The sequence below is a fragment of the Xiphophorus hellerii genome, chromosome 18 (genome assembly GCF_003331165.1).
Source record: "Xiphophorus hellerii strain 12219 chromosome 18, Xiphophorus_hellerii-4.1, whole genome shotgun sequence".
NCBI classification, from domain to species: domain Eukaryota; kingdom Metazoa; phylum Chordata; class Actinopteri; order Cyprinodontiformes; family Poeciliidae; genus Xiphophorus; species Xiphophorus hellerii.
Genome location: NC_045689.1, coordinates 5,986,226 through 6,010,030, shown reverse-complemented (window position 1 = coordinate 6,010,030; position 23,805 = coordinate 5,986,226). Strand labels below are relative to the sequence as shown.

Below are 23,805 nucleotides of genomic sequence, written 5' to 3'. Positions count from 1 at the left end.
GAATAAAGTTGAAATATTTCTAGAATAAAGTGATAATTTTATGACTTTATTCCCGTAATAATATATTTTCATTTTCCTAGCGAGGCCCCGACTCCGTCGTAACTACGACCAAACACAAACAGTAGCCAAACTGCATCAGCAGCGGGATCCGTCGGGCTGCTGGTGCGTTTCTAAGCATCCGATCCCTTCTGCCTGCGTTTGGACGGCGGGATGAGCCGGCTAGGCAGCTCTGGAGGAAGACCGTGGCCCTCCAGCTTCACCTCGATCAGATGGCTGGCCAGGGCGAACTCCTCGTCATCCAGCATGCCGTCGCGGTCCACGTCCGACAGCTTCCAGATGCGGCCCAGCACCGAGTTGGGCAGGCGCGTGCTCACCATCCAGTCCTTGGCCTTGGTGCCGCTCAGCTTGCCCTCGTTGGGCGCCAAGTTGTAGAAGATTTCGTCGTACTTGGGCTTGTCTTTGGTCACCACCCAGTCCTCCTCTTCCTCGCGTTCCTCGCCGTTCTCCTCGGCGAACGGGTCGCCCTCTGTGAAGGGCCCGGCCCGGGTCCCCAGGAAGGCGCCGCCCTGGACGCCGGGCTGGTCTCCGGCTTCCAGCTCCTCCTGGCGCAGCAGCGGCATCAGCTTGGCGATGTCGCAGGACAGCAGCTCGTCCAGCGCCGCCATCAGGTTCGGCTTCAAGCTTTTGAACTTGGTGAAATCGTGAGCCATCAGTTGTTCCTTTAAGAACGCAGCAGCGTTGATTTGTTAGCTGGCAGTTTAAATTCGACATGAACTACAATACAATGCATGAACCCTCTCACACTGCAAAAACACAAAATCTGACCAAGTATTTTTGCTCTAGTTTCTTGTGTAAATATTTTTGTGCACTTGGAATAAGAAAAAACAGACTTACTAGTAACTTTTCAGCAAGATATAAAAGCTTGTTTTAAAACAATAATTCCTTTATATTGATTTTAAAAAGTTCTAATTCTATTTACAGATTATTTCACTTACAAGACATTTTTACAAGTGAACGAATGTGCCAGTGCAACTAGAACTTTTATCAGTTTTAAGTAATTATTAGTTTAAAACAAGCTCCACTGTCTTTCTGAGAAGTTACTTGTAAGTCACTTTTGTCTTATTTCAAGTTTCAAGTAGAAACTAGACCAGCAGTACACGGTAAGATTTTGTGTTTTTGCAGTGAAGAAGTTGTTTCCACTCTGATTCATCTTCTGAGCTGCCACACTACAAAAACACAAAATCTTACTGAGATTTTTAGTCTACTTTCTAGTGCAAGTATCTTAGCTCTCTTGAAATAAGACAAAACTAATTTACAAGTAAGATACAAGAGATTGTTTTATGTCAATAATTCCTTAAATTAGCTAAAAATTACTTCTTCTACTAGCAGATTACTTCACTTATAACAAGACATTTTTCTCATATAATAAGTGAAATAATCTGCCAATGGAACTAGTGCTCTTTTTATCTTTATTAGGAAATTATTGACTTAAAACAAAATCCTATGTCTTGCTGAAAAGTTACTTATAAGTTAGTACACTTGAAATACTTATTTAAGATATTTACACTAGTACTAGACCAAAACAACTTGGTAAGATTTTGTGTTTTTACAGCGCATACAGAGCTGACCAAAAGTCTTGGAGCTCAGCTTGTGTTGCTAGGTAACGGGTTGGGCTTCTGGGGTTGCTAGGTAACAGGCTGGGCTTATGGGGTTGCTAGGTAACGGGCAGTGCCTGCTGATTTGTAACATTTGGACGTTTTTTTGGATCATTTTCCAGACACCAAAAACATGAACTTATTGTTAAAAACAGCTGGGTTGTTTTTTTAAGCACTTTTTAAAGCCGTTTTGTTGAAACAGTTGAGACTCGAATGGAAGTACAGAAAGGATCAAAATGTGAATTTTGCATGATATGTCCCCCACAAAATAAATAAACACTAATCTGGAACAAGCTTCCGGAAAACTGCAAAACAGCAGAAACACTGAGTTCCTTTAAATCAAGGCTCACTTGTCACACCATCAGAGAAACACAGTGATGGTTGTGTCAGGCCAAATTATGTAAAGTATTTCAATTTTCTTCCACTTCACATTTATGCACTTATTTCTGTTGGTGTTTCACATTAAATCCCTCGGTATGCATCGATATTTATGGCTGTAACATGACAAAATGTGCAAAACTGAAGGACTGACCTGCATCTTGGCGCAGTCGGGGAAGTCTCCTGCAGAAATGTTGTGCTGCAGCTGGATCTTAGAGAAGATCACTGGCAGCTCATGGATGAGATGCTTCTTCTTGTTGTCCTTCCTGAAGACAGACGGCATCTCCTGCTTCAGGTAGCTGATGATATGAGCATGAACCTGCAGGAAGAGAAGCCCGGTTGGTTCACTACTTCAGGGGGAAGGTTGGAGTAAAGTCCAGCACTGCAAAAACACAAAATATTACCAAGTATTTTTGTCTAATTTATAGAAAAAACATCTTAACACACCGGAAGTAAGACCAAACTTTTTAAAGAAGATACAGGACCTTCCTGTATCTTCTTGGATGTTTTAAGTAAATATTTGCTAAATATTAATAAAAAGTACCGATTTTTTTCATTTATAATGTGGGAAAAATGTCTTGTTATAAGTGAAATATTCTGCTAGAAGAATTAGTACTTTTTCATCACTATTAAGGAATTATTTACTTAAAATAAGCTCCTATATCTTTCTAAAAGGTTTAGTCTTAACTTAAGTGTGATAAGATATTTTCACTATACATTAGCTAAAAATACTTGGTAGTGTTTAGTGTTTTTGCAGAGAGAACCTCTGGGTCGGGTCGCCTACCCTGACCAGACGCGCCCTCTTCACCAGGTCGTTGAGTTTGCGTAGAGCTGCGTTGCGAGGGAGGTTTTGGATGTCGGCGAACAGATCCTCCTCCTCCAACTCAAACAGCTTCCTGTTATCAGGCACCAGCAGCGGCTCCGACCAGAAGGAGCCGATGTAGACGCGCAGGACCTCCGGGGTGCCAAACACCTTCCCCAGGGACCACATGAGCGCCCCGTAGACCCGCATCAGCTGCTGGGTGCCCACCATGTCGGCCTTGTTCAGCACCACCCGCAGCTTGTCCTCGTTGCCCTTCAGGGCGCCGATGGCCTCCGAGAACTCGTCCGAGATCTCCAGTTTGTGGGCGTCGAACAGCAGGATGATGCGGTCCACGCGCTCCGCAAACCAGCGCAGCACCGCCGGGAAGTCGTAACCTGAGAGAAGAGCGAGAGCAGGAAGAGATGACACAGAATCTTATCTACATCTGCACATCGCCTGCAGCCGTCTTCAGGAGAAAAGACACTTTTCTCCTGAAGACTGTGGTTTTCTTTCTTTCTTTTCATTCAGTCATCTGTGCAGCGCTTAATCGTTCAAGTTCAATTTCAAAAATGAGATAATATGTCCCTCATGTATTTATATTGATATGTAAATACATGAGATTGTAGCCAGGCTGATGTTCAAACACAATAATAAATACAGGGATAAAAAAACTTTCTGCATACTTCAACAACAACGGCGTATTAAAAAAACCTGAATTGCTCTTTGAGAAAATTTGCACAAAAAACAAAACAAAAAATCAGAAATTTAGAGCTTAATATAAAACATTTTCTAGAAAAAAAAACAAGAAAATTTTAGAGTTTATCAAGTTGAAAAATTTTCTAGGAAAAACTGAAATTTTCTAGATTAGTATTAATTTTCTTGTAGAAAAAAATCTGAGTTTAAAAAGTTCAAAACTTGCTAGAAAAAAACATGGAAATTTTCTTGAAATTTTATATTTGACTTGATTAATGTCAAAATTAGAGTTTTTTCAAGGAAGTTACATATTTGCTAGAAAGAAAATCAAGTTTTTTTTTCTTAAAAAAAAAACAGAAACTTTTTTGTTTAAAAGTTGAAAATCTTCAGCTTTTTAAACTCGGATAATTTTCAAAAGTTGAGAGATTTTTAACTTTTGAAAGTTTTTTTCCAGAAAATTTCAGAGATTCATCTCAAAATTTCTGACTTTTTTGGTGGAAATTTACCCCTCTCCTTTTTTTCTATGGACATTTTCCCTGATATGCTGCCGTAGATTTAACCAATTCACATATAAAACATTCAGCTTTTTCTGGAAACTTTTGATATCTTTGTAATTTCAGTTTTTGTAATTTTTTAAATATTTAAACTTTTATTCAAATTTCAGCTTCATTGAAATGAATTGAATTTTTTCAGAATTTCACAAAATTCAGTAAAACGTTTCTGCTCTTTGACAGCTTACTACATCTGCCTACTTCGACCTAGAGGCTCCATTCCGCCTTCAAACCAATCACAAGAAGTCAGTCTATCTTCAGATGGTTCAGTTTATTGATATCTCTTACGGGTTTTCTAAAATCCCGGTTTGTTTCATGCAGATTTTTGGCCGTTTTCAGCTTCACAATGTAATCCACTGGCGGAATTCTTCGGCTGCCAGAGTGCGCCACTCTAACAACTGACGCTTTTTAAAGTCTGACAAACAAAACGCTGCTGATCGGAAATATCTCACTCTACAGAAACAATTTATGCATCAAAACGTAGCCACAGCCATCTGCTTTTAGGAAATATAAGTGTCATTGCTGTAGGTTTTACGGTTTTCTTTTAAACTCTCCCTGAGCGCAAGAATGTCACCCTGTCCTCCATTGGGCTCCATATAAAATATTTTCAGCTCTGTCTCTCTAATCAGAATCTTACGGTACGTTCGTTCAGCAGATTAAGATTCTCACGCTTGTTTTGAAAGGAACAGCAATTATTCTACTTGGACTAATCTTTTCTTCCTTTTTTAGCCGTTCCTTCAGCAGAATATCTTGTCTCAACTTTACTTTGAGTGATTTCTGTGTCGCGCAGCTGAGAAGAATGGAGACACAGAGTGAGACTGTTTCCAGACTGTTTCTGGAGAGGTGTGTTTATGAAGAATGTTGAAAATGTTTTTAATTCCTGTCAGCGCCTCAGGCAACAAGCCAGTCAGCTCTGCAGCTTCAGGCTGGAGGAGGAACTCTTGTTGATTGATAGTTGAAAATGTACACAGCCAGCTTTTACAGCAGTAATTTAAAATACAGTTGGACAGTTTTCTTTTTCAGACAAATTATTTTGTTTCGGTCTCTGAAGGAGCTGTGCCACCATTTTGTTTTAGAAAAAAAAGCAGCTTTCTTCCATATTATATTAAAACAGCTTAAAAGATATTTGGCCTTGCATCATTTGAAATAATGCGAAAGTATGCCATGAAATTGGGGCTCTGTCTCTTTAAGAAGCTTCAGCTCAGTGCAAAAACACAAAATTTTACCATATAATAAGATAAAATTAACTTACAAGTAACTTTCCAGCAAGATATAGAAGTTTAAGTTAATAATTACTAAATGTTGACTTAAAAAAATACTAGTTGGCAGATTATTTCACTTACAACAAGACATTTTTCCCATATTTTAAGTAAAATAATCTGCCAATGAAACTAGTACTTGTACTTTTACATCAATATTAAGCAATTATTTAATTAAAACAAACCCATATATCTTACTAAAAGTTACTTGTAAGTTAGTTTTATCTTATTTCAAGTGAACCAAAATATCTGAACTAGAAATCAGAATAAAAACACCTGGTAACGTTTTGTGCTTTTGCAGTGTTATTTCTGACAGTCCACCTCATCACGTCATTACAACAATGCTCCTCATTATGCCGTTTATAGCCGCTCTTAGGAGCTCAGCAAACTCGCAGTTCCACCAGGTGTTCGCTAAGCTGCTCAAAAAAGTTTATTTGCTGATAATTTTTTGTTTTTTGTTTTAAGTGCAAAAAAAAAATGAACAATTTTAAAATTTATTCAGGAAATTTTGTGTTTTCAGTTTGATATTTACATTTCAAAAAGCATTGCTTCTGTTTTGGTGGAATGAAGTATTTAAAATAGTTTAGGAATAGTTTATGGAGTCGTTGCTGATGTCTTTCCGTCCTGGCATTGTGCTGACGTACACCTGTACCCTTTCAGATAAAAATCTAAACAAACACAAAACAAAACGTGCAGCGGTGAAGCCGACTGCTAGCGATGAATCACTCAGGATTAGCAGGAAGAACGGCTCGGCTGCAGGATGGGTTAGCATAAAATGAATGCAAGATGAAGATGATGGAAGAGATTTCTCAACAGTGCATTCTTCCAGATGTGCTGACAGAGTCTCTGCGCTTAATTATGAGTTTATGGCTGCTCGATGTTCTGCAGGGATGTTTGTGAGTCCTGCTGCCAAGTGTTATTGGTGGCGGAACAAACCGGTCCCGTGAGTTAGCCAGGCGTGGCGAGGAGATGAGCTTATGAGCTGATGAGCACGGATACGCCTCTCTCTCTCGGTCTCTGTAGGCCGACCTGACCTCATGCCCTCTCCTCACCTTTGTCACCCCGCTCACCTCGGCTCACTCTCTGCTTGGCGCCGGACAGGATCCCTGGGGTGTCAATGATGCTGATGCTCTCCAGGACCTGGTTGGGCATCTGGGCGCACTGGAATCTGGACAACAGGTCAAAATGAGAAGAATTACACAATTTGGGGGTAAAAATACAGTAAATGGAGTTGGAAGGTCACCTATTATGCTTTCTTGAAAAGGTTAGGATAAATATATGGTCTATACAAAACATGTAAATAAATTTTTTTTGCACAAAATAATTTTTAGAGAATGAGATTTGAGCTGTTTTAGGGCCTCTTGTCACTTAAAATCCAAATAAGTTGCTGCTGGCCATGCCCACTAACTCAACGTAAAAATGGCTGCAAACAGATGACAATTATACAATCGTACATCTTTGAAAAGCATTAGTAGAGCCGTCTGCACAACCAACAAGAATGCAACAAGTAGTTTTTAAATGGTAAGTCAACAACAACACACTTGTCTTTTCCAGCAGCCACTGTACAGCGCATACAGTGGTAAAACCAGCTGACCAAATGTTCTGGAGCTTACCAAGTGTTTTTTGGTATAGTTTATAGAGTAAATATGTTAGTATACTTGGAATAAGACAACACTAACTTACAAGTAACATTAAAATTTTACCAAGATATAGGAGTTTGTTTCAAGTCAATAATTTCTTAATAATGATTAAAAAAACATTATTAGTTGTATTGGCAGACTATGTTACTTAAAACATGGGGAAAATGTCTTGTTATAAGTGACATAATCGGCCAATGAAATTACAACTTTTTCACAAATATATTAATATATTATATTGTAGAGTACAGAGATAAAACCAGCTGACCAAAGGCGCAGGAGTTCAGCTTGTGGTTGCTAGGTAACGGGCGGAACTCCACTGGGGTTGCTAAGTAACGGGCAGTGCCTGCTGATTGGTGACTTTACATTCCGAAGCTTTTTGAAACGGTTAATTTTCCAGTCACCAAAAAACTCGCTAACAAACAGACCCGTGTTTTTTTTTTAACCACCTGGGCTGCTTTTAGAAGCAGAAACCCAAATGGAAATGTAAAAATGTGAATTTTGCATAATAGATCCCATTTAAAGTAAACGAGAATGGTAGGAGGTCAGTCAGTGTGAGCCACAGATCCCACACTCACACCCAGCTGGCCCATTGTGTGCAGGCCGGCCTTGCTGCTCTGGGCTTCCTGAAGGAAAATGACCATCACTGCCAGAATCAAACAATAAGATCTGCTAACGATCTAGGGCTCAGAACAACAACCCCACTTCCTGCATTTTAAAGGCTTAACGGGCCCCTCCGGTTTCCAAGACAGGAAGTCAACGCAAAAGGAGACGCAGATTTCTTCACAAACATGACCCTGATGGAAAACTCGCATCAGACGGAGCTGCCATTAGCAGGAGCGCTGCATGTTCCTGTGACGTCTTTCTGCTCCCCTCTGAACAACTGCTGGCGTTTACATCCAACAACTGGCAGCTCAGAAGATGAATTTCAGTGGAAATAACTTCTTCACTGCAAAAACACAAAACCTCACCAAGTATTTTTTATCTGGTTACTAGTGCAAATATCGTAGCACACTTGAAATAAGAAAACACTAACTGAGAAGTAACTTTTCAGTAAGTTCTAGGTGCTTGTTTTAAGTAAATAATTATTTAATTTAGCTTAAAAAGTGCTAGTTCAACTGGAAGATTATTTCACTTCTAACAAGACATTTTTCTCATGTTGGCGCAATAATTTGCCAGTGGAACTAGTATTTTTTTCAATAAATATTAAGAAATTATTTAACAGAAGCTCCTATATGTTTGTAAAAAAGTTCCTTGTAAGTTAGTTTTGTCTCATTTCAAGTGTACTAAGATAAATACTTGGTAAAATTTTGTGTTTTTGCAGCGTCGCAGCTCTGAATTTGGGTGGACAGTACGTCTTTTTCTCCTACACTGCAAAAACACAAAATCAAACCAAGTTGATTTAACATAGTTTCTGGCGTAAATATCTTACTACAATTGAAATAGTAAGCTATAGAAGCTTGTTTTAAGCAAATAATTCCTCACTATTGATGTAAAAGATTGAATTTAATACTGAAAAAATTTCTTGTTACAAGTGAAATAATCCAGGGGTCATTTTTTAAATCAATAGTAAGAAGCAAGCTCCTATATCTTGCTGAAAAGTTATTTAAATTAGTTTTGTCTTATTTCAAGGCTACAAAGATATTTGTAGTAGAAACTAGACAAAAATACTTGGTAAAGTTTTGTGGTGGTTTTTTGCAGTGTAGCTATAAATGTTTGTCTTTTCCCTGTGGGACTGTGCCGCCCTTTGACCTTGCCTCTTAAACTGCGTACTTTCATCACCCACTCGCTCCGTCTTTCCCTTTTTTCCACAAATAAGGCAGGGGGCCGCCTCTCTCCGAAATTTGGCACAAGCTCTTGAAATACCAAAGAGCTAAAACACTTTCCACAAACTTCCTCACACACACACTCCGCTCATTCCTCTTCGATATGTCACACACTCCCTCTCTCTCAGTGGAAACGCTGTAAATCCTGTGTGTATAGAAGCGTCTGCAGGCCTCACCTGTTGAGGAAGGTGTTTCCGAAGGGGTTGAGTTTTCGGAACGGCTTGTTGGGGTCGACGATGAGGGCGTTCCCGGGGATGACGCCCTCCACCTCCCCGTGCATGATGGCAGTGAAGCAGTCCGTGGTGGGTTCAGGGCCCACTCTGCTCCCGGGAATATCCTGCTCCAGCAGATACCTGTCAGTCACAGGCAGAACCGTTCACATCAGGCTGATCCTGACTGGGAAACTAATGAACATCTGCAGATTTAATCAACTTAGAAGCACAAAGTTTGGTGTTTGTTTATCTGATGGATCAGCAGAAAGAGGTGTGTCACTGTTAACACTGCAAAAACATAAAATCTTACCAAGTACTTTTAATCTAGTTTTTAGTACAAATATCTTAATACACTTGAAATAAGACAAAACTAAATTACAAATTAGTTCTCAGCAAGAAGTATGAGCTTGTTTTAAGTCAATTACTTAATATTGATGAAAAAGTTGTAGTTGCAACGACAGTTTATCTTACTTATTATATATAATCTGGAGCAGACAACTTTCTAGATGTATAGACAGCACCCACAGCATGATGCTGCCACCACCATATTTCATTTTGTATATTCAGTATTTTTATATTATGATAAATAATGAAACCACATTGCAAAAACACAAAATCTTACCAAGTATTTTTGATCTAGTTTGTAGTAGATATCTCAGTCCACTTCAACTTTTAAGTAACGTTTCAGCAAAAAATAAGAGTTTGTTTTAGGTCGATTATTACTTATATTGACTTTTTTAAAAGTTCTAGTTTAACTGGCAGATTATTTCACTTAAAACATAAAAAAATTATGTTCATAAGTGAAATCCTCTGTACTTTTCATCAACATTAAGGAATTATTTACTTATAACAAGCTTCTCCTTTTTTTAAAGGTTTTGTTGGCTCTTGTGGCCTTTATTTGAAACTAGTTCGACAGGAAAAGGGTGTAACAATAGAGGGGGAAGACATGTGGAAAATGTCGCTAGGCCGGGAATCGAACCTGCGACCACCGCCACGAGGACTAAGGCCTTAATACATGAGTCATGCTTTGCCCCTGCGCCACCACAGCACACCCAAGCTTCTATTTCTTGCAGAAAAGTTACTTCTAAGTTAGTTTTGTCTTATTTCAAGTGTAGTAAGACATTTGGGCTACACAGTCTACAACACTTGGTAAGATTTTGTGTTTTTGTAGTAACGTTTGTATCTTCAGCGAAGCTGCAGGGTCTTACTTGATGAACGTAGTTTTTCCAGTGGAGTACTGACCCACAACCAGAACCATGGGCTTGTTGTCGAAGTCGGCGTCCTCCAGGCTGAGGGAGTGGAAGTCATGGAAACCATAGTACTGCTCCAGAGGCAGCAGCTTCTTGCGGTACAGAGACTTCAGGCCCTCTGTCACCGTGCGGATCACCTCAGGCGCCTTCTTCACGTTTTTACGCCCCCAGCGAGACATTTTCTGACGCTTGTAATTCCTGTGTGAGCCTACAGGTGCTTCCTGTGTTTACGTGAAAGCTGCTCACTTTGTGCTTGAGATGGATTCGGTACGCAGCGTGGGGAATGATAGGACTGAAGAAGCAGCTCCAACAATGACGACCTTTGACCCCTGAAATGTGTACCAAAGACAGAGAGAAAGCAGGTAATACATATGGGAAACATAGCAGCTGGTGATGAAACTCTGCCAATAGTCTTAAAGACGGCCAACACTGCAAAAACTAAAAATCTTACCAAATATTTTTGTCTAGTTTCTAGTACAAATACCTTAGTACTCTTGAACTTTTCAGTAAAATATAGGACCTCGGTTCCTTCCTGTTTTAAGTGAAAATAATTTGCCAGTGGAAATAATATTTTTTTTTGTATTAAGGAATTACTTACTTAAAACAAGCTCCTATATATTGCTGAAAAGTTACTTGTAAATTAGTTTACAAGTAATAGTACAAGTGTACTATTTGCACCAGAAACAAAAGTACTTGGTAACAATTTTGTTTTTGCAGTGGAGCATCATTACACTGCAGAGACAAAATCTTACCAAGTATTTTAGTTAGTTTATAGTGCAAATATTTAAGTACACTTGAATTAAGACAAAACTAACTTACAAGTAACTTTCTGGTAGGACAAAGGAGATTGTTTTAAGTAAAAAATTCCTTAATATTTATTTTAAAAAGCACTAGTTCCACTGGCAGATTTGTTTCACTAATAATATGACATTTTTCCCATGTTTTGGCAGTGGAACTATTACTTTTTAAAATAAATATCGAGAAACTATTTATTTAAAATAAGCTCCTATATCTTTCTAAAAAAGGGACTTGGAAGTAATTTTTGTCTTATTTCAAGTTTACTAAAACATTTCCACAAGAAACTAGATAAAAACACATGGTAAGATTTTGTGTTTTTGCAGTGTACTTCCTTTCCCAAGCCATGTTGGCTTTGTTCACTACAAAAACACAAAATCTTACCAAGTACTTTTGTCTAGTTTCTTGTGCAAATGTCTTAGTAAACTTGAAATAAGACAAAACTAACAAGTAACTTCTTGGAAAGATTTGAGAGCTTGTTTTAAGTAAACGATTCCTTAATATTCACTAAAAAAGTTTAACTTATAGGAAGAACATCTTAGATTAAAACATTTGCCACTGGAACTAGAAATTTGTCTTGATCAGTATTAAGGAATTATTTACTTTAGATCTCATATCTTTCTAAAAAGGTTACTTTTAGAAAGATATTCATGTGTAATTAAATATTTGCTCTAGAAACTAAACCAAAAATACTTGGAAAAGGTTTTGAGTTTTTCCAGTGCAGAGTATGCCTGGAAAAAAAAAAACCCCAGCGTGCTCTCACTGGAAAATGTGAGGGATTTGCACAGGCACAGCTCATTTCTTTACAGTGAAATGAGTAAGACGTTCCTTTTATCTGCTGCGTCTCCCACAAATATGTGCATGGATGTGGAGGAAGGGTGCAGCTTTTCAAAGTTTTCACCCTCAAACGTGATCTTTTGACTGGAGTTTATGTAAACAGAAGTTCAGGGTTGGGAACTGAACTCATTATGGCAGCAGAGAGGTGAGGCCAGCAGGGCTATAACTCATCTTTTCCTTTTTTTTTTTTTTTTTTGCCCAGGGGAGAAGAGGGAACACAGTTCTGACATGTCACAAGACCACAGTGGAAAGAGTCAAAATGGCGAACTCTGGAGAGACATTAAAGGTTGCCTTCACATCTGATCGCCAAGCAGAAAAGTCCAAACTTTGGTTGAGACTCTGGAGTCAGTTTGGTGGAAAATGCCTTGTGGGTTTCAGAACCACAACTGCAACACATGTTTGGACTTAGAACAAGAAAACTACAGTTACACCCTGCTGCAGCAGCAACTGTTACAATAAGGATGAGCAGAAAAATGATAATTCTATTAAAAACGAAAATGTTCATAATAAAAAGAGGGATTAGATGCAAGATATGAAGATTAAAAGGCAGAATTTACCAAGTCGACGAGGATTCTTCCCAAAACACCTTGATTCGCCCTGAGAGTGAGACAGAAGAGCCGCTGCTACACGTATGCCTCCTGCAGCAAGTAGGATCCCTCTGCGGAGCGTCGGCTAGATTACAGAGGATCCTTCTTTCTCCAGGGTTTAATACATTTCAGATGAGCTCTGGATCTGCTGGCTGGAAAAACACGAGGCAAACACTCACTGGGGGAAATTTTTCCTCTCCCTTTGCTTGTTTGAGTTTGACAGACCCTCCTCCTCTTGCAGGGATGCCTGGGCACTGAGCGCCAACGTTCTGCAGAGGAGTGACCAGAGGGTGTGGATCCTCAGAGGAGGGGTAAATAATCTGGGTGGAGTTTTTTTTTTCCTCTAAATGACACAACATCCTTGTGCATATTTCAAATCATATGACCTCATGCTCATGTTTTCTTCTACTAAATCTGAAACAATGTGTATTTTAAACACTGTAGTGTCTGTAGACTCACTGTGGAAGCACCACCTGGTGGCAAAATGATGGAGGAAACATTTATTATGTACCAAGGAACGCAAAGATTCAACCGTTACAATCCAAAAAACACAAAATATTACCAAGTATTTTGGTCTAGTTTCTGGATGCAAATATCTTATTACACTGCAAACAACATAAAACTAACTTACAGGTAACTTTTAGCAAGACATGGGAGCTTGTTTAAAGTCAATAATTGTTTAAAAAAAAAATTCACTCTTAATATGGGAAAATGTCTTATTAGTAAAACAATCTGCCAGTGGAACTAGAACATTTTTAATATCAATAAAAAATTAATTATTTAAAACAAGCTTTTATATCTTGCTGAAAAGTTACTTGTAAGTTAGTTTAGTCTCATTTCAGGTGTAATAAGATATTTGCATTAGAAACTAGTCAAAAGATATTTGGTAAATTTTGTTTTTTTGCAGTGCAATGATGCAACCATTACAGTCCAAGAAACACAAAATTTTTGTCTAGTTTCTGGTGCAAATACTTTATTACATTTCAAATAACATAAAATTATTAAATTAATTATTAATTAATCAATAATTATTAAATTAAAGTAACTTTTTATGAAGACATAGGAGTTTGTTTTAAGTCAAAAATGGTTGAATATTGATTTAAAATACAGATTTTTGTCACTTGTAACATGAGAAAAATCTATTGTTATAAGTGAAATAATCTGCCAGTGAAACTTTTAGTTGAATAAAAATAAATTGAAGTACTCTGTCCACCTCTGTGCTCCTCACACTGTAAAATATACATTTTATTCATTAACCTAGCATTGTATGGGTTAGCAGCAAGTGGCGGAGATGAACGTCGTCCAGTTAACTGGCGATAAATTTTCACTCACCCATCATAGCGGCGGGAAAAGCTAGCTAGCTAGCAAGAGTTATATTAGCCATTAGCAACTAGTTAGCGATAGCTTCCAGACTCTTCTTCTCCATTTTTATTGGCGGTTGACAAAAAGACGTTAAGTAGCATTATGCGCGTGACTCAAACCTTTGCCTGACGGAAAATTTCCCGGAGAAAAAAAAACTACATGAAATCGTAAACGAAATTGAATATTTGTGATTAGCGTATTAAATATATAACTTTATTTGTTAAAGCTGTCACTGTTACAGGAAAACCGTTTCTCCGTTTGTGATATTACTACAATTTACATTGTTTTTCTGAGCGAATTTTAATGTTTTCTTATTGTAATCTAATCAGATCTCTGATTACAGAGTGAACATAAGCTGAAATTGGAAAATTACAATATTTGAGGGATTTAGTCAAAGTTTAGGCTATGATATGACCCTTAAAATGGTATTCATGGTTGAAGACACACTAATTTAAACTATTCAAAACAATTCTGCAAAGTAAAGTGAGCTAAAGTTCCTCCACAGGGGTGTAAAGAATTGCAAATGCTTGAAGAAAGTTTTGCTGCTCAATCAGTTATTAGGTTTATAAGTTATTTGGTTACATATTTGGCTTAAAAATAGTGAAATCTATCCAAAATGGTTTTTTTTATATTTACTTAGTTTATCTTTGAGATAAAAAAAAATAATCCTGATTGATTTGAAATATGCAACAAAAAAAACCCAAAGAAAAATGCTTCGAATTTGCAAAATTGTGGTAAAACTGGAGAAACCGAATTGATCTTATTCTTCATTTTAGGTTTGAGTAGAGGAAAGAAATATAATTTTTACAATAAAATAAGAGTTGTTAAAATTAGCCTTACCTATATATATTTGGATTACCTGGTCTGCACGACTCCACAGATCACCAGGAACTCAAAAAGATTCATAAAAGAAGCGAGGTTTAATTTACAGTTTTACTAAATGTACATTTCTTTTTAAAAAGTGTCATTATACACAATAAATACAATACAAAAATTAATCTGTAATACTATACTTCAAATTCTCTTCCGGTCTTTTTTTTGTACATTATTATTGTTCCATTTTTTTTCCATTTCAATGTTTTTGTGCTGTGTTTGTTTTTGAATTGTCCACTAGGCCTAGAAATAAAGATAAAAACAGAAAACATAGCTGAAGAAGAAAGCTGAAAGAATGAGGAAAGTCAGAACTAGTCTGCCCCCTGCTGACGGAAATGCATAATGCTTTAACTTCATGAGCAGTAGACAAACAGAAACCTGGTGAAATCTGTCGATAGGCGCGGAAAAGAACAGAGTTAATTTACATTCTGACATCTTGGTGTTACAGCATTAGAGAGTAAACCAAAACAAAAAGTTTCTCAAATCATTTCCTCGTTTTGTAACTGCAGTTAAAGTGTGTCATTTGCATTTGTGATAAACAGTCAAATGTGTAAGGTGCAGGGAACGCGTTAAGGCGCCCCGCCGGTTTATTTTTCTGTGATGCTCGACAGGACGCCGTTTCGACCAGCCGAGTGGACAGTCTGCTCCTGGGGACAAGTTAGAGGAATGTAAACATGAAGAAGATGGAAAAAAAAAACAACATAAAAAAACAGGCGTGATAAAGGTCTGCATTTCACCGTTTTGCTGTTGCCACATTTAATCCATAAATTGGGCTAAAAATAAGAAATGTTTGGACAATTCAAATGGACAAACACTGCAAAAATACAAAATCTTACCATATAGTTTTGGTCTAATTTCTACTGAAAATAACTTCTTACACTTCAAAAAAGACAAAAGTCACAAGTAACTTTTCAGTAAGATATTGGAGCTTGTTTTAAGCCAATAATTCCTTAATATTGATTTATTTAAAATCCAGATTTCTTAACTTATAATATTTCCTTCATGATATAAATGAAACAATCTGCCAAGATCTTTATTTATTTGAAATAATTTAAGACAAAACTAACTTCAAAATAACTTTTCAGCAACATATAGAAGCATGTTTTAGCAAATAATTTCATATTGATTAAATAAAATCAATTGGCAGATTACTTCACTAATAACAAGAAATTTTTCGTTTATTATAGATGAAAAAAATTGCTGGTTTAACTATAACATTTTTATTAATATTAAGAAATTATTGACTTAAAACAAGTTCCTTCATTTGGCTGAAAGGTTACTTGTAAGTTTTGTCTTATTCAAGCGTACTAAGCTATTTGACTAAAAACTAGATAAATATTTGGTCAGAGTTTGTGTTTTTACAGTGAACAAAGTCAACACAGTTTAAGAGAGTAACTGTTGTCACACTGCAAAAACACAAAATCCTACCATGTATTTTTGTCTAGTTTCTAGTAGAAATATCTCAGTTTAGTTGAAATAAGACAAAACTAATTTATAAGAAACTTTTTAGGTTATTTTAAGTCAATAATTTCTTAATATTCTTGTTACACTGGCAGATTATTTAATTTGTAACATTGGAAAAATGTTTTATTTTAAATTAAATAATCTGCCTGTAAAACTTTTTATATCAATATTCAAGAATTGTTGACTTAAAACAAGCTCCAATATCTTGCTGGAAAGTTACTTGTGAGTTGGTTTTATCTTATTTAAAGTGAACTGCAGCAGAAACTGGACTAAAAGTGGTCAGATTGAGTGTTTTCTGCAGTGCAGCGCCCCCTGTCTTTCCCCTTTTGCAGCGTCACCCCGGTCAGTCCAGCCTGGGGTTGAGGGCCTGTTATCTGCTCTGAGTCTGGGGGACCAGGCTGCCGTTGTGGCCCCGCCCTCCGACCTGAGGGCCCAGCGAGGACGATGACGGAGCGGACGGCGCCGTCGAGGGCGGAGCTCTGTGTGTGGAGACCGCCGAGTCTCCTGGGCGCTGACTTTGGTGTTGGTGCGTCCTGCCGCCAGCGCCGGCCCGGACGTGGTGTCCGCGCACGGCGGGCTCCTGCTGCAGGTTGAGGATGCTGTCGATGGCGCACTGCAGATGCTCGTTGAGCGAGTCGTCTGGCGGGCTGCCGCTGGAGAAGCTGGCGTTGTCCATGTCGGGCGAGTCCGACTTGCAGCGTTTGGCGGGAAGCAGAGAGTCTCGGGCGAACGACGACTCCGGGGACGGCGGTCCGGGCGCGTGCTGGTCCATTCTGAACGTCCCGCCAGTCCTGTGTTTGTTTTTCCCGCTGAACCGTTTGTACTTGTCAGCGTCTTGGTCTGTGTGCTCGTCCTCCCTCTCCTTCGCTGCCTCCCGATCCAGCAGCAGAGAAAGATGGTGGTGGGTCGCCGTCTTCACGCTCCGGTTGAACACCTCGTTCATTTTGTCCATCGTGTTCCCCAAGCGTCCGCCTTCAAGACTCGGGTCCGCCTCCCTGTCTCGCTTCTCCACCCGTACGCTCGCTATGACGGTCCGTTCCGATGGCGGGGTGGACGCCTCGTGCCGTGGCGGCGACGGCGTGGTGATGGGGTAGGAAAAGTTTTCGTCCAGTCCGCCGGGGACGCCGGGCCGGACCCGGGGACTGATGTTCTCCCTGTAGGTCTTTCTAAGCGGCAGGCGGCAGGTGGTTTGTGACGCCGCCGGGTTGTGTTTGACCGTGTGGTGGTCCAACGAGCCGTTCATCTGCGTTGTCGTTGATGACGACGGAGGAGCGTTTCTGAGGTTGCTCTGAGTGGGCGTGACCGACGCCGTCGGGGACTGAGTCCTGATGACGGTGCTGGGGGGCGTGGCTAGGTGCTGGGACTTTGAGGGCTCCGGCGGCGGCTCCAGGGTGGAGCGAGGTTGGGGGGCGTGGACGGGATCCAGCGCAGTGTTGTGGACCACCTTGCTGAACCCGGTCTGGTCCTGCTTGATCTTCAGCTTCAGGCCGATCCGGCTGCGCGCCTCGTACGTCTTGATGGGCGGCTTGCTGGTTCGCTGTGGAAGAGCGTCGTCGTCATCCGCCGCCGACTGGGAATTTAGCGACAACGACGACGAAGAGGAGGGTGCCGCTGGAGTGACCGGCTTGGCCGGCGGCGCCAGAGGACAGCTGCTGGACCAGGAGACGGAGGCGCTGCCGCCGCCGTGCTTTATGACCAGCTTGGTGGGAGGGAAGGGGGAACTGGAGGGAGTGGTGGGGGCGGGAGGAGGCGTGGGAGACGCAGGAGCAGCAGGAGCAGGAGGAGGAGTTGGAGTGACCTTGAGGAGAGGAGCGGGAGACGGTATCAGAGCAGGAGCAGCAGAGGAGGCCGCCGGACTCGCTGACGGCAGATCTGGAGGCGCTGGTTTTGGCTGGGATGGAACGCCGCTCTCCAGCATCCGCACGGTCGCTGCAAACTCTTCTGCAAGGAAATAAAAACATTTACATTACTGATAAATATAGACTTTGTATGACCAGGCCTGTCACAAAAAGCAATAAATTAATTAATCTCAATTAAAACAAGCTCAATAATTTCCATTTGCATATTTTATGTTTTTTCTCTTTTTTTTACCAAAAGCTGGATGACAAAAGTTTACAGTTTGGTGTTTTGGCCCCAACCAGCCCATTTTTTGAAGGACAATTTTTCTTTACAGAGACTTCATAATTAATTTTATTTGTTGTTTCTGTTGTTTTGTTTATTTATTTTGGATATTTAACATGTCTTCCAGTTCCAGTGTTAAATGTTTGGTCTCGGTTTGGTTGAAGTGAACTCTGGTGCCATCTGAATGCATATGTGTGAACACCAAGTGGAGCGGAGGCCACTTCAACAGCAGGAAGCGCACTACAATGCAGGGCATTCTGGGTAAATACAACCAAAACAAAAGGTCTTGCGCTAGCGAGAGAAATGATTCGTGGTCTTTTAGCAAAGATAAACGACCACCAAACTGACGCTACTCAATTTTTGTTTCCATTTTATGAATAAGGAGGGTACGGACGGATGGATGGACGGACGGTGAAGATGGATGGATGGATGGATAAATGGATGGATGGATAATTTAATGGATGGCTAAACAGACTAATAAATGGATGACAATTTGAAAGTTTCTCCATTTCCAATCCAGATCAGGAGAAAGTATTTTTCAGTGTAATAATTCGGTTTCTCCAAACATTTTCCCACGTTGCAGTTTTATTGTTTTTGTTAGTTTGGACATTAAAAACCACTGACCCGGTCTCTCCTTGGCCAGAATCCTGTCCTGGTTCAGGGCGACCTTTTCCTCCTGGATGAACATCCGGTCGATCATCACCATCTCTGCCGACGGGCCCAGTCTCTGCTCAGGTTCAAAGGCCAAAAGCAGTTGATTCAAAATCAATCCAAAAAAAAACAAAAAGTGACTTGGACACGGAGATCGCTGGGTTATAAACTTACTTTTGACTCTGTGAAGAGCAGGTACCGATATTTATCCAGCATGGCCTGGGTTCGCTTAAGCAGCTGGCAGGACACTCTCTCAAACTCATCATCCACTGTGCATAAAAAAAGCAAAACGTAAGGACCGTGAAAGGTGCAGCACTCAGCAGATCCAGGATTTTACTCTGGCTTTTACCTCTCTGATAGTCTTGAGAGGAGTTGGCAGTTCCCTGGTAGAGATGGTAAGGCAGCAGTCTGTGCAGAGTGTCGTCAAACGAGTGGAAAGGAGCGCTGTAGTTGGGGTGAAGCACTGAACCCTGATGTTTTCTTAGCTGCTCCAGCATCCTGCAGAGTGTTTACAGGAACCGGTCAGAAATATGCCAACAACAAAACGGTTCAACTCTGGCTTGAAGGCAGCAGAAGCAGCAAACCTGGCTTCTTTACTGGGCTCGGTGCTTAAAGGCATTTTTACTGGTGGCGTCTGTGATGTGAGCTGAAAGGCAAAGAAGGAAACATTTTTAAAAATTCTCTTTGAACAACAAATATCAGTTACAGAAAACACCTTTAAAAGCCTTTTGCTGGGTTTTCCGCATGTTTTATTTACCAGGTTTTAATTTCTTAGCCAATTTTTAAACTATGAATTAGGGCTGAAATAATTAGTCGCAATAATCAAATAACTGTCAACTAATTTAGAAATCAATAATTGATAACTGGAGTATACAGACTCCAAAAAGACAGTAATTAAGCGACAGTTGGACAAAATATGTACAAATTTTGCATTTGACATGAAATAATCCTTCTTTCTCTGTAAAGATGTTCTCCCTAAAACTCCTTCACTGGCATAGTTTTATCTTCACCTGCAATTTTATTGAATCTTTTGCAATCAAATTATTAATACAAAAAATCAATAGATTATTATTAAGTTGTATTGACAAGTGAAGCACATGTTGATGTTAGAAGTATTTGTTTAGCTCCAGATGCATCCTTTGCTACAACTGACCAAGTATTCACTAAAGATGTTATTGTATTTTAGAGAATAAAATGTTTATTTTTTTATTTTAAAAAAGTGATTTAATTATTTATTTTTATGCATTTCTAATATTGTATGACAGCGGCTTAAATGTTTTAATAAAAATTCTGCAGAATTAAACTTTTTTTTATCAGATTAATCATCAAAATAATTGACAGAATAAATTATTACTAGAATGAACAAAGACAGATCAACTCAGCGTTGGGTGGACGGAAGAATAAATAAACGGAGAATCAAATAGACAAACGATGGAGGGGGTAAAATGATAGATGAACTAAAAGGAAGAAAAGACAGAAGAAGGACGGATGGACAGAATAGACAGATTAACCTTTAGAGAACAGGATAAGGAACATAAATATTTTCCGTCCGCATCTCGCCCGCCTCCATGCTGCGCGGTTCGCCGCTCCTACCTGAGTCTGCAGAGGAGGCTGCGGCTGCGGAACCGGCATCTGAGTCAGAGCGGGCCCCAACACCTGGATCTTCATCGCTGCTTTTCCCAGAGTCATCCCCCCCACCGAGCTGATCACTCCTGGCTTTGGCTGAACCTGAGCACCAATTCAGAAAGAAACGCTTCATCTCAAACGCTCACCAAACACCTGGAGGAAAACCACAACATGGAACAGATCGACCCACCTGTGCAGGCTGGGTAAGGCTGGCAAGAGTGACCGTCTGATTCCCCGTTGCTGCTGCAGCTTGCCCTTGGGCTCCTGAGAATACCTGTAAGTCACTTGATCCTGTAAAAAAAGACAAAAACAATGATTAAATCGTACCGTTGTGACCTATGTAGGTGAAACACAAGAACAAGCAAGGAAAGTTGTGAACTCTAAAAGTAAAATAATTCTTATGAAAATCTCAGAGATTTTCAAATTAACATAAGAACATTTTCTGGAAGAAACACAGAAATTGCTGAGTATAAAAAGTCAAAAATCTGCAATGAAAAATCTCAGAAATTTTATGGGGAAAAAAAACAAGGAAAAATGAAAAGATCAACATTTTCTAGAAAAAACGTGTAAATTTCTGAGTTTGAAAAGTAAAACATTTGCTAGAAAGACTCAAATTTTGAGATTAATCTAATTAAATTTGTAGATGAAATTTTCAAGTTTTTTCTAAGAATGTCAGAAAATCTAATATTTTGAAGTTCTTTCCTAACAAATTTTCAAATTCAGAAATTTATTTTTTTCTTCTTGAAAATTTCTCAGATTAATCCCACAATTTTTGAGTTTTTTCCAGCAAGTTTTTTACCTTCCAAACTCATAAACCTCCTTCTTTTTCTAGAAAAATTTCTGAGATTATTGTAAAAAAAAATTTGTTTTAATTTATCGCAGATTTTCAACTTTTTAATTTCAGAAATGTCCTTGTTTCTTTATTTTATTTTTAGAAAATGTATTAGATTAATATAAAAATTTGTGAGTTTTTTGGCAAAATGTATTCTTCCTTTTTTCTTTTCCCCGGTGGTAGAATCGCGTCGCTGGGGTTTTTTAATGCGCTACCTGTGGCGGCGGTTTTGACGAGCACCGAGGTCGGCTGCAGCATCGTGGGAAGCTGAGCAGGTGCGTCAGCGCTCGCTGATGATGTCATCACCACCTTGTCAACAGGCACGTCTTGCTGCGAATTAAACTGACTCGTGGCTTGAGGCTGAGGCTTTGCTTGTAGCATGATGTTCTGCTTGACCTGAGCAAAAAAATAAAAATCAATAAGTTACAATTTTTACACAGGATTGTGGAACCACTTTCATCTTTTACAGTGTAATTTATTTTCCAAGAAGCCAAAATTTCTGTCAATGCAAGTATTTCCAAGCTTTCCAAGATGGCTGATAAACCAGTGTTTTATTTTTTTAATAAATGAAGCATTTGACAATTTCTCACTTGGGTATTAAAGTGCAACTTGGCCTCTATCATCTGTAGGAAACGTTTTGAACTCTTGGCCCTGAAGATTTCAAAAGAAAATATTGCTTTTTTAAAAATATTTTTTCATTCTTATTTCATCATAATCCAGAAAATTTACAGGATTCTAACAAAGTAGTAATTCTCCTTGAACCTTTTCACATTTAATACTGTTGCAGCTACAAACCTTTATGTATTTCATTGGTATTTTTTGCACCAGATCAACACAAAGTAGAGACACATTTGTAAAGAAGCTGATAAAACAAAGGCCTGAAACAATTAATTGTGATGAATCAATTATTGAAAATATTTATCAACTAATTTAGTAATTGATTAACCATTAACTGGAGGATACAGACTCAAAAAAAAGAAGCTATTTGTTGAAAAAGCGACATACTCCGAGTAAGCAAAAAACGCTTACTGCGTTAGAGGCACCGATCCATTATTAATATCTGTATTGATCCCGATATTGAAAAAATTCTAGATTGGACATGGGTGACAATGTGTGTGATCTACATCAGCAGATCTATTCAGTTAAATTCTATGCTTTATTATTTATTTTACATTATATTTAGAATTTCTAATCTCACTTTCTGGACCATTTCAAAAAGTAGAAATAGTTCACTACCTTCAACAGAGCAGTTAACCTATCTTTTTTGTCAGTTTCAGTGTCTTCTGATTTATTTTAAATCGGCTCTTTTACTCCTAATTGAACTAACTGAACATATAAAAGTTGTTTTTAGGGGTTTTTGAGCAAACGGTGAAGCTACTGGTGTATTTAAGTGAGCTGTACTGGAGCAGAGCTATCAAATAAATTTGTAATTCAGTACGTTTATGAGTTACAAATCTATGAATGTTTATATTTATAAATTTATACATTTATAAATAGTAAACATGATAATTTATCATTTTGTCAAGATAACAAATTTTGTTGGATGATGAATTGTTCCAGAAGTTATTGCGATAAATTTTAATATTGTTGTTTTGAGAACAATTTCAAGTAATATAATTGTGATAATGATGCAGGAACCCATTCTCAAAGATCAATAAACTTTAAATTATACTGAACATTTAACACTAGGACATTGTAAATATCCAAAATGAATAAATGTATAATGTATAATTTTTTTATTATTGTGACAGGTATATCTGTGTATTGAAAAGAAACTTTTTAAGTTAATTCAACACAGCTTTTCTGTATCTGATCGGTATCGGCTGATACTAAACCTCAGGTATTGATACTGGAAGAGAAACAAATGGATTGGTGCATCCCTAGAAAAAAAAAACATTTTACATTTAAGATTAAAAAAATCTGCCTGTAAAAATGTAAATTTAAAACTTTTTAAGGGTGTAGAAACACCTTGTTCAACCCATATTAGCACAAATTGTACCGGGAAAAAAACACTATTACTATTTTTTTGCAGTAAAACCAGAAGCAATACCTGTTGCAGCTTCTCCAGCAGCTGTTTATGCTGAGGCGAGGGCTGAGTGATGGAGGACAGAGTCTGGATTTGTGCTCCTACTAACTGCAGGTGATGCTGCTGCCCAGCTGTGAGGCCCTGGAGGGGAGCTTGGGCTTTCACTACGGCTGGAGCGCAGGCGCTAACAGGAGGCGCGGCAAACTGGTGCAGCGCAGGTGGAGCAGCAGCAGCAGCAACAGGAAGAGGCTTAGGTGACTGCGACATGGGAGGCATTTCCTGCTGGTAGGGCGTGGGCTGCGAGGCCGGTCGAGGCAGAGGTTGGTGCTGAACCTGAACGTGCACCTGCTGGGGCGGCGTCTGCTGCA

General features: G+C 39.0%; 2 protein-coding genes and 1 long non-coding RNA gene across 7 annotated transcripts in view; 1 reads left to right on the top strand and 2 right to left on the bottom strand.

Moving 5' to 3' along the window:
* On the bottom strand, window positions 1–12,770 carry ehd2b (EH-domain containing 2b). 2 transcript variants are annotated; one of them, XM_032590760.1, is made up of 7 exons: window positions 12,453–12,770; window positions 10,222–10,592; window positions 8,978–9,154; window positions 6,391–6,506; window positions 2,818–3,230; window positions 2,188–2,352; window positions 1–719 (listed from the first exon to the last, which is right to left on the bottom strand). In XM_032590760.1, exons 2-7 carry the CDS (start codon window positions 10,440–10,442, stop codon window positions 171–173), a joined length of 1,641 nt encoding a protein of 546 aa, XP_032446651.1. In that variant the 5' UTR covers window positions 10,443–10,592; window positions 12,453–12,770; the 3' UTR covers window positions 1–170. The 2 variants fall into 2 exon arrangements, with proteins under 2 accessions (XP_032446651.1, XP_032446652.1); XM_032590761.1 differs by having other exon boundaries at window positions 6,409–6,506; window positions 12,453–12,769.
* LOC116737546 (uncharacterized) lies at window positions 10,507–12,611 on the top strand. Its single transcript, XR_004342842.1, has 2 exons — window positions 10,507–10,625; window positions 12,098–12,611. It is a non-coding gene; the product is annotated as an uncharacterized LOC116737546 (long non-coding RNA).
* A 3,559-nt stretch (window positions 12,771–16,329) lies between the features above and the next one.
* bicra (BRD4 interacting chromatin remodeling complex associated protein) overlaps window positions 16,330–23,805 on the bottom strand; it is a 20,988-nt gene continuing 13,512 nt past the window's right edge. For 3 of the 4 annotated variants that reach the window (XM_032590755.1, XM_032590758.1, XM_032590757.1), the window contains 9 exons: window positions 23,462–23,805; window positions 21,627–21,807; window positions 20,770–20,870; window positions 20,547–20,681; window positions 19,538–19,599; window positions 19,303–19,451; window positions 19,128–19,222; window positions 18,927–19,032; window positions 16,330–18,122 (listed from right to left, as the gene is read on the bottom strand). In XM_032590755.1, the coding sequence (XP_032446646.1) occupies window positions 16,552–18,122; window positions 18,927–19,032; window positions 19,128–19,222; window positions 19,303–19,451; window positions 19,538–19,599; window positions 20,547–20,681; window positions 20,770–20,870; window positions 21,627–21,807; window positions 23,462–23,805 (2,744 nt within the window). In that variant the 3' untranslated portion in view covers window positions 16,330–16,551. The remainder of the gene's footprint in view (window positions 18,123–18,926; window positions 19,033–19,127; window positions 19,223–19,302; window positions 19,452–19,537; window positions 19,600–20,546; window positions 20,682–20,769; window positions 20,871–21,626; window positions 21,808–23,461) is intronic. The other variant, XM_032590756.1, reaches the window with a different exon arrangement.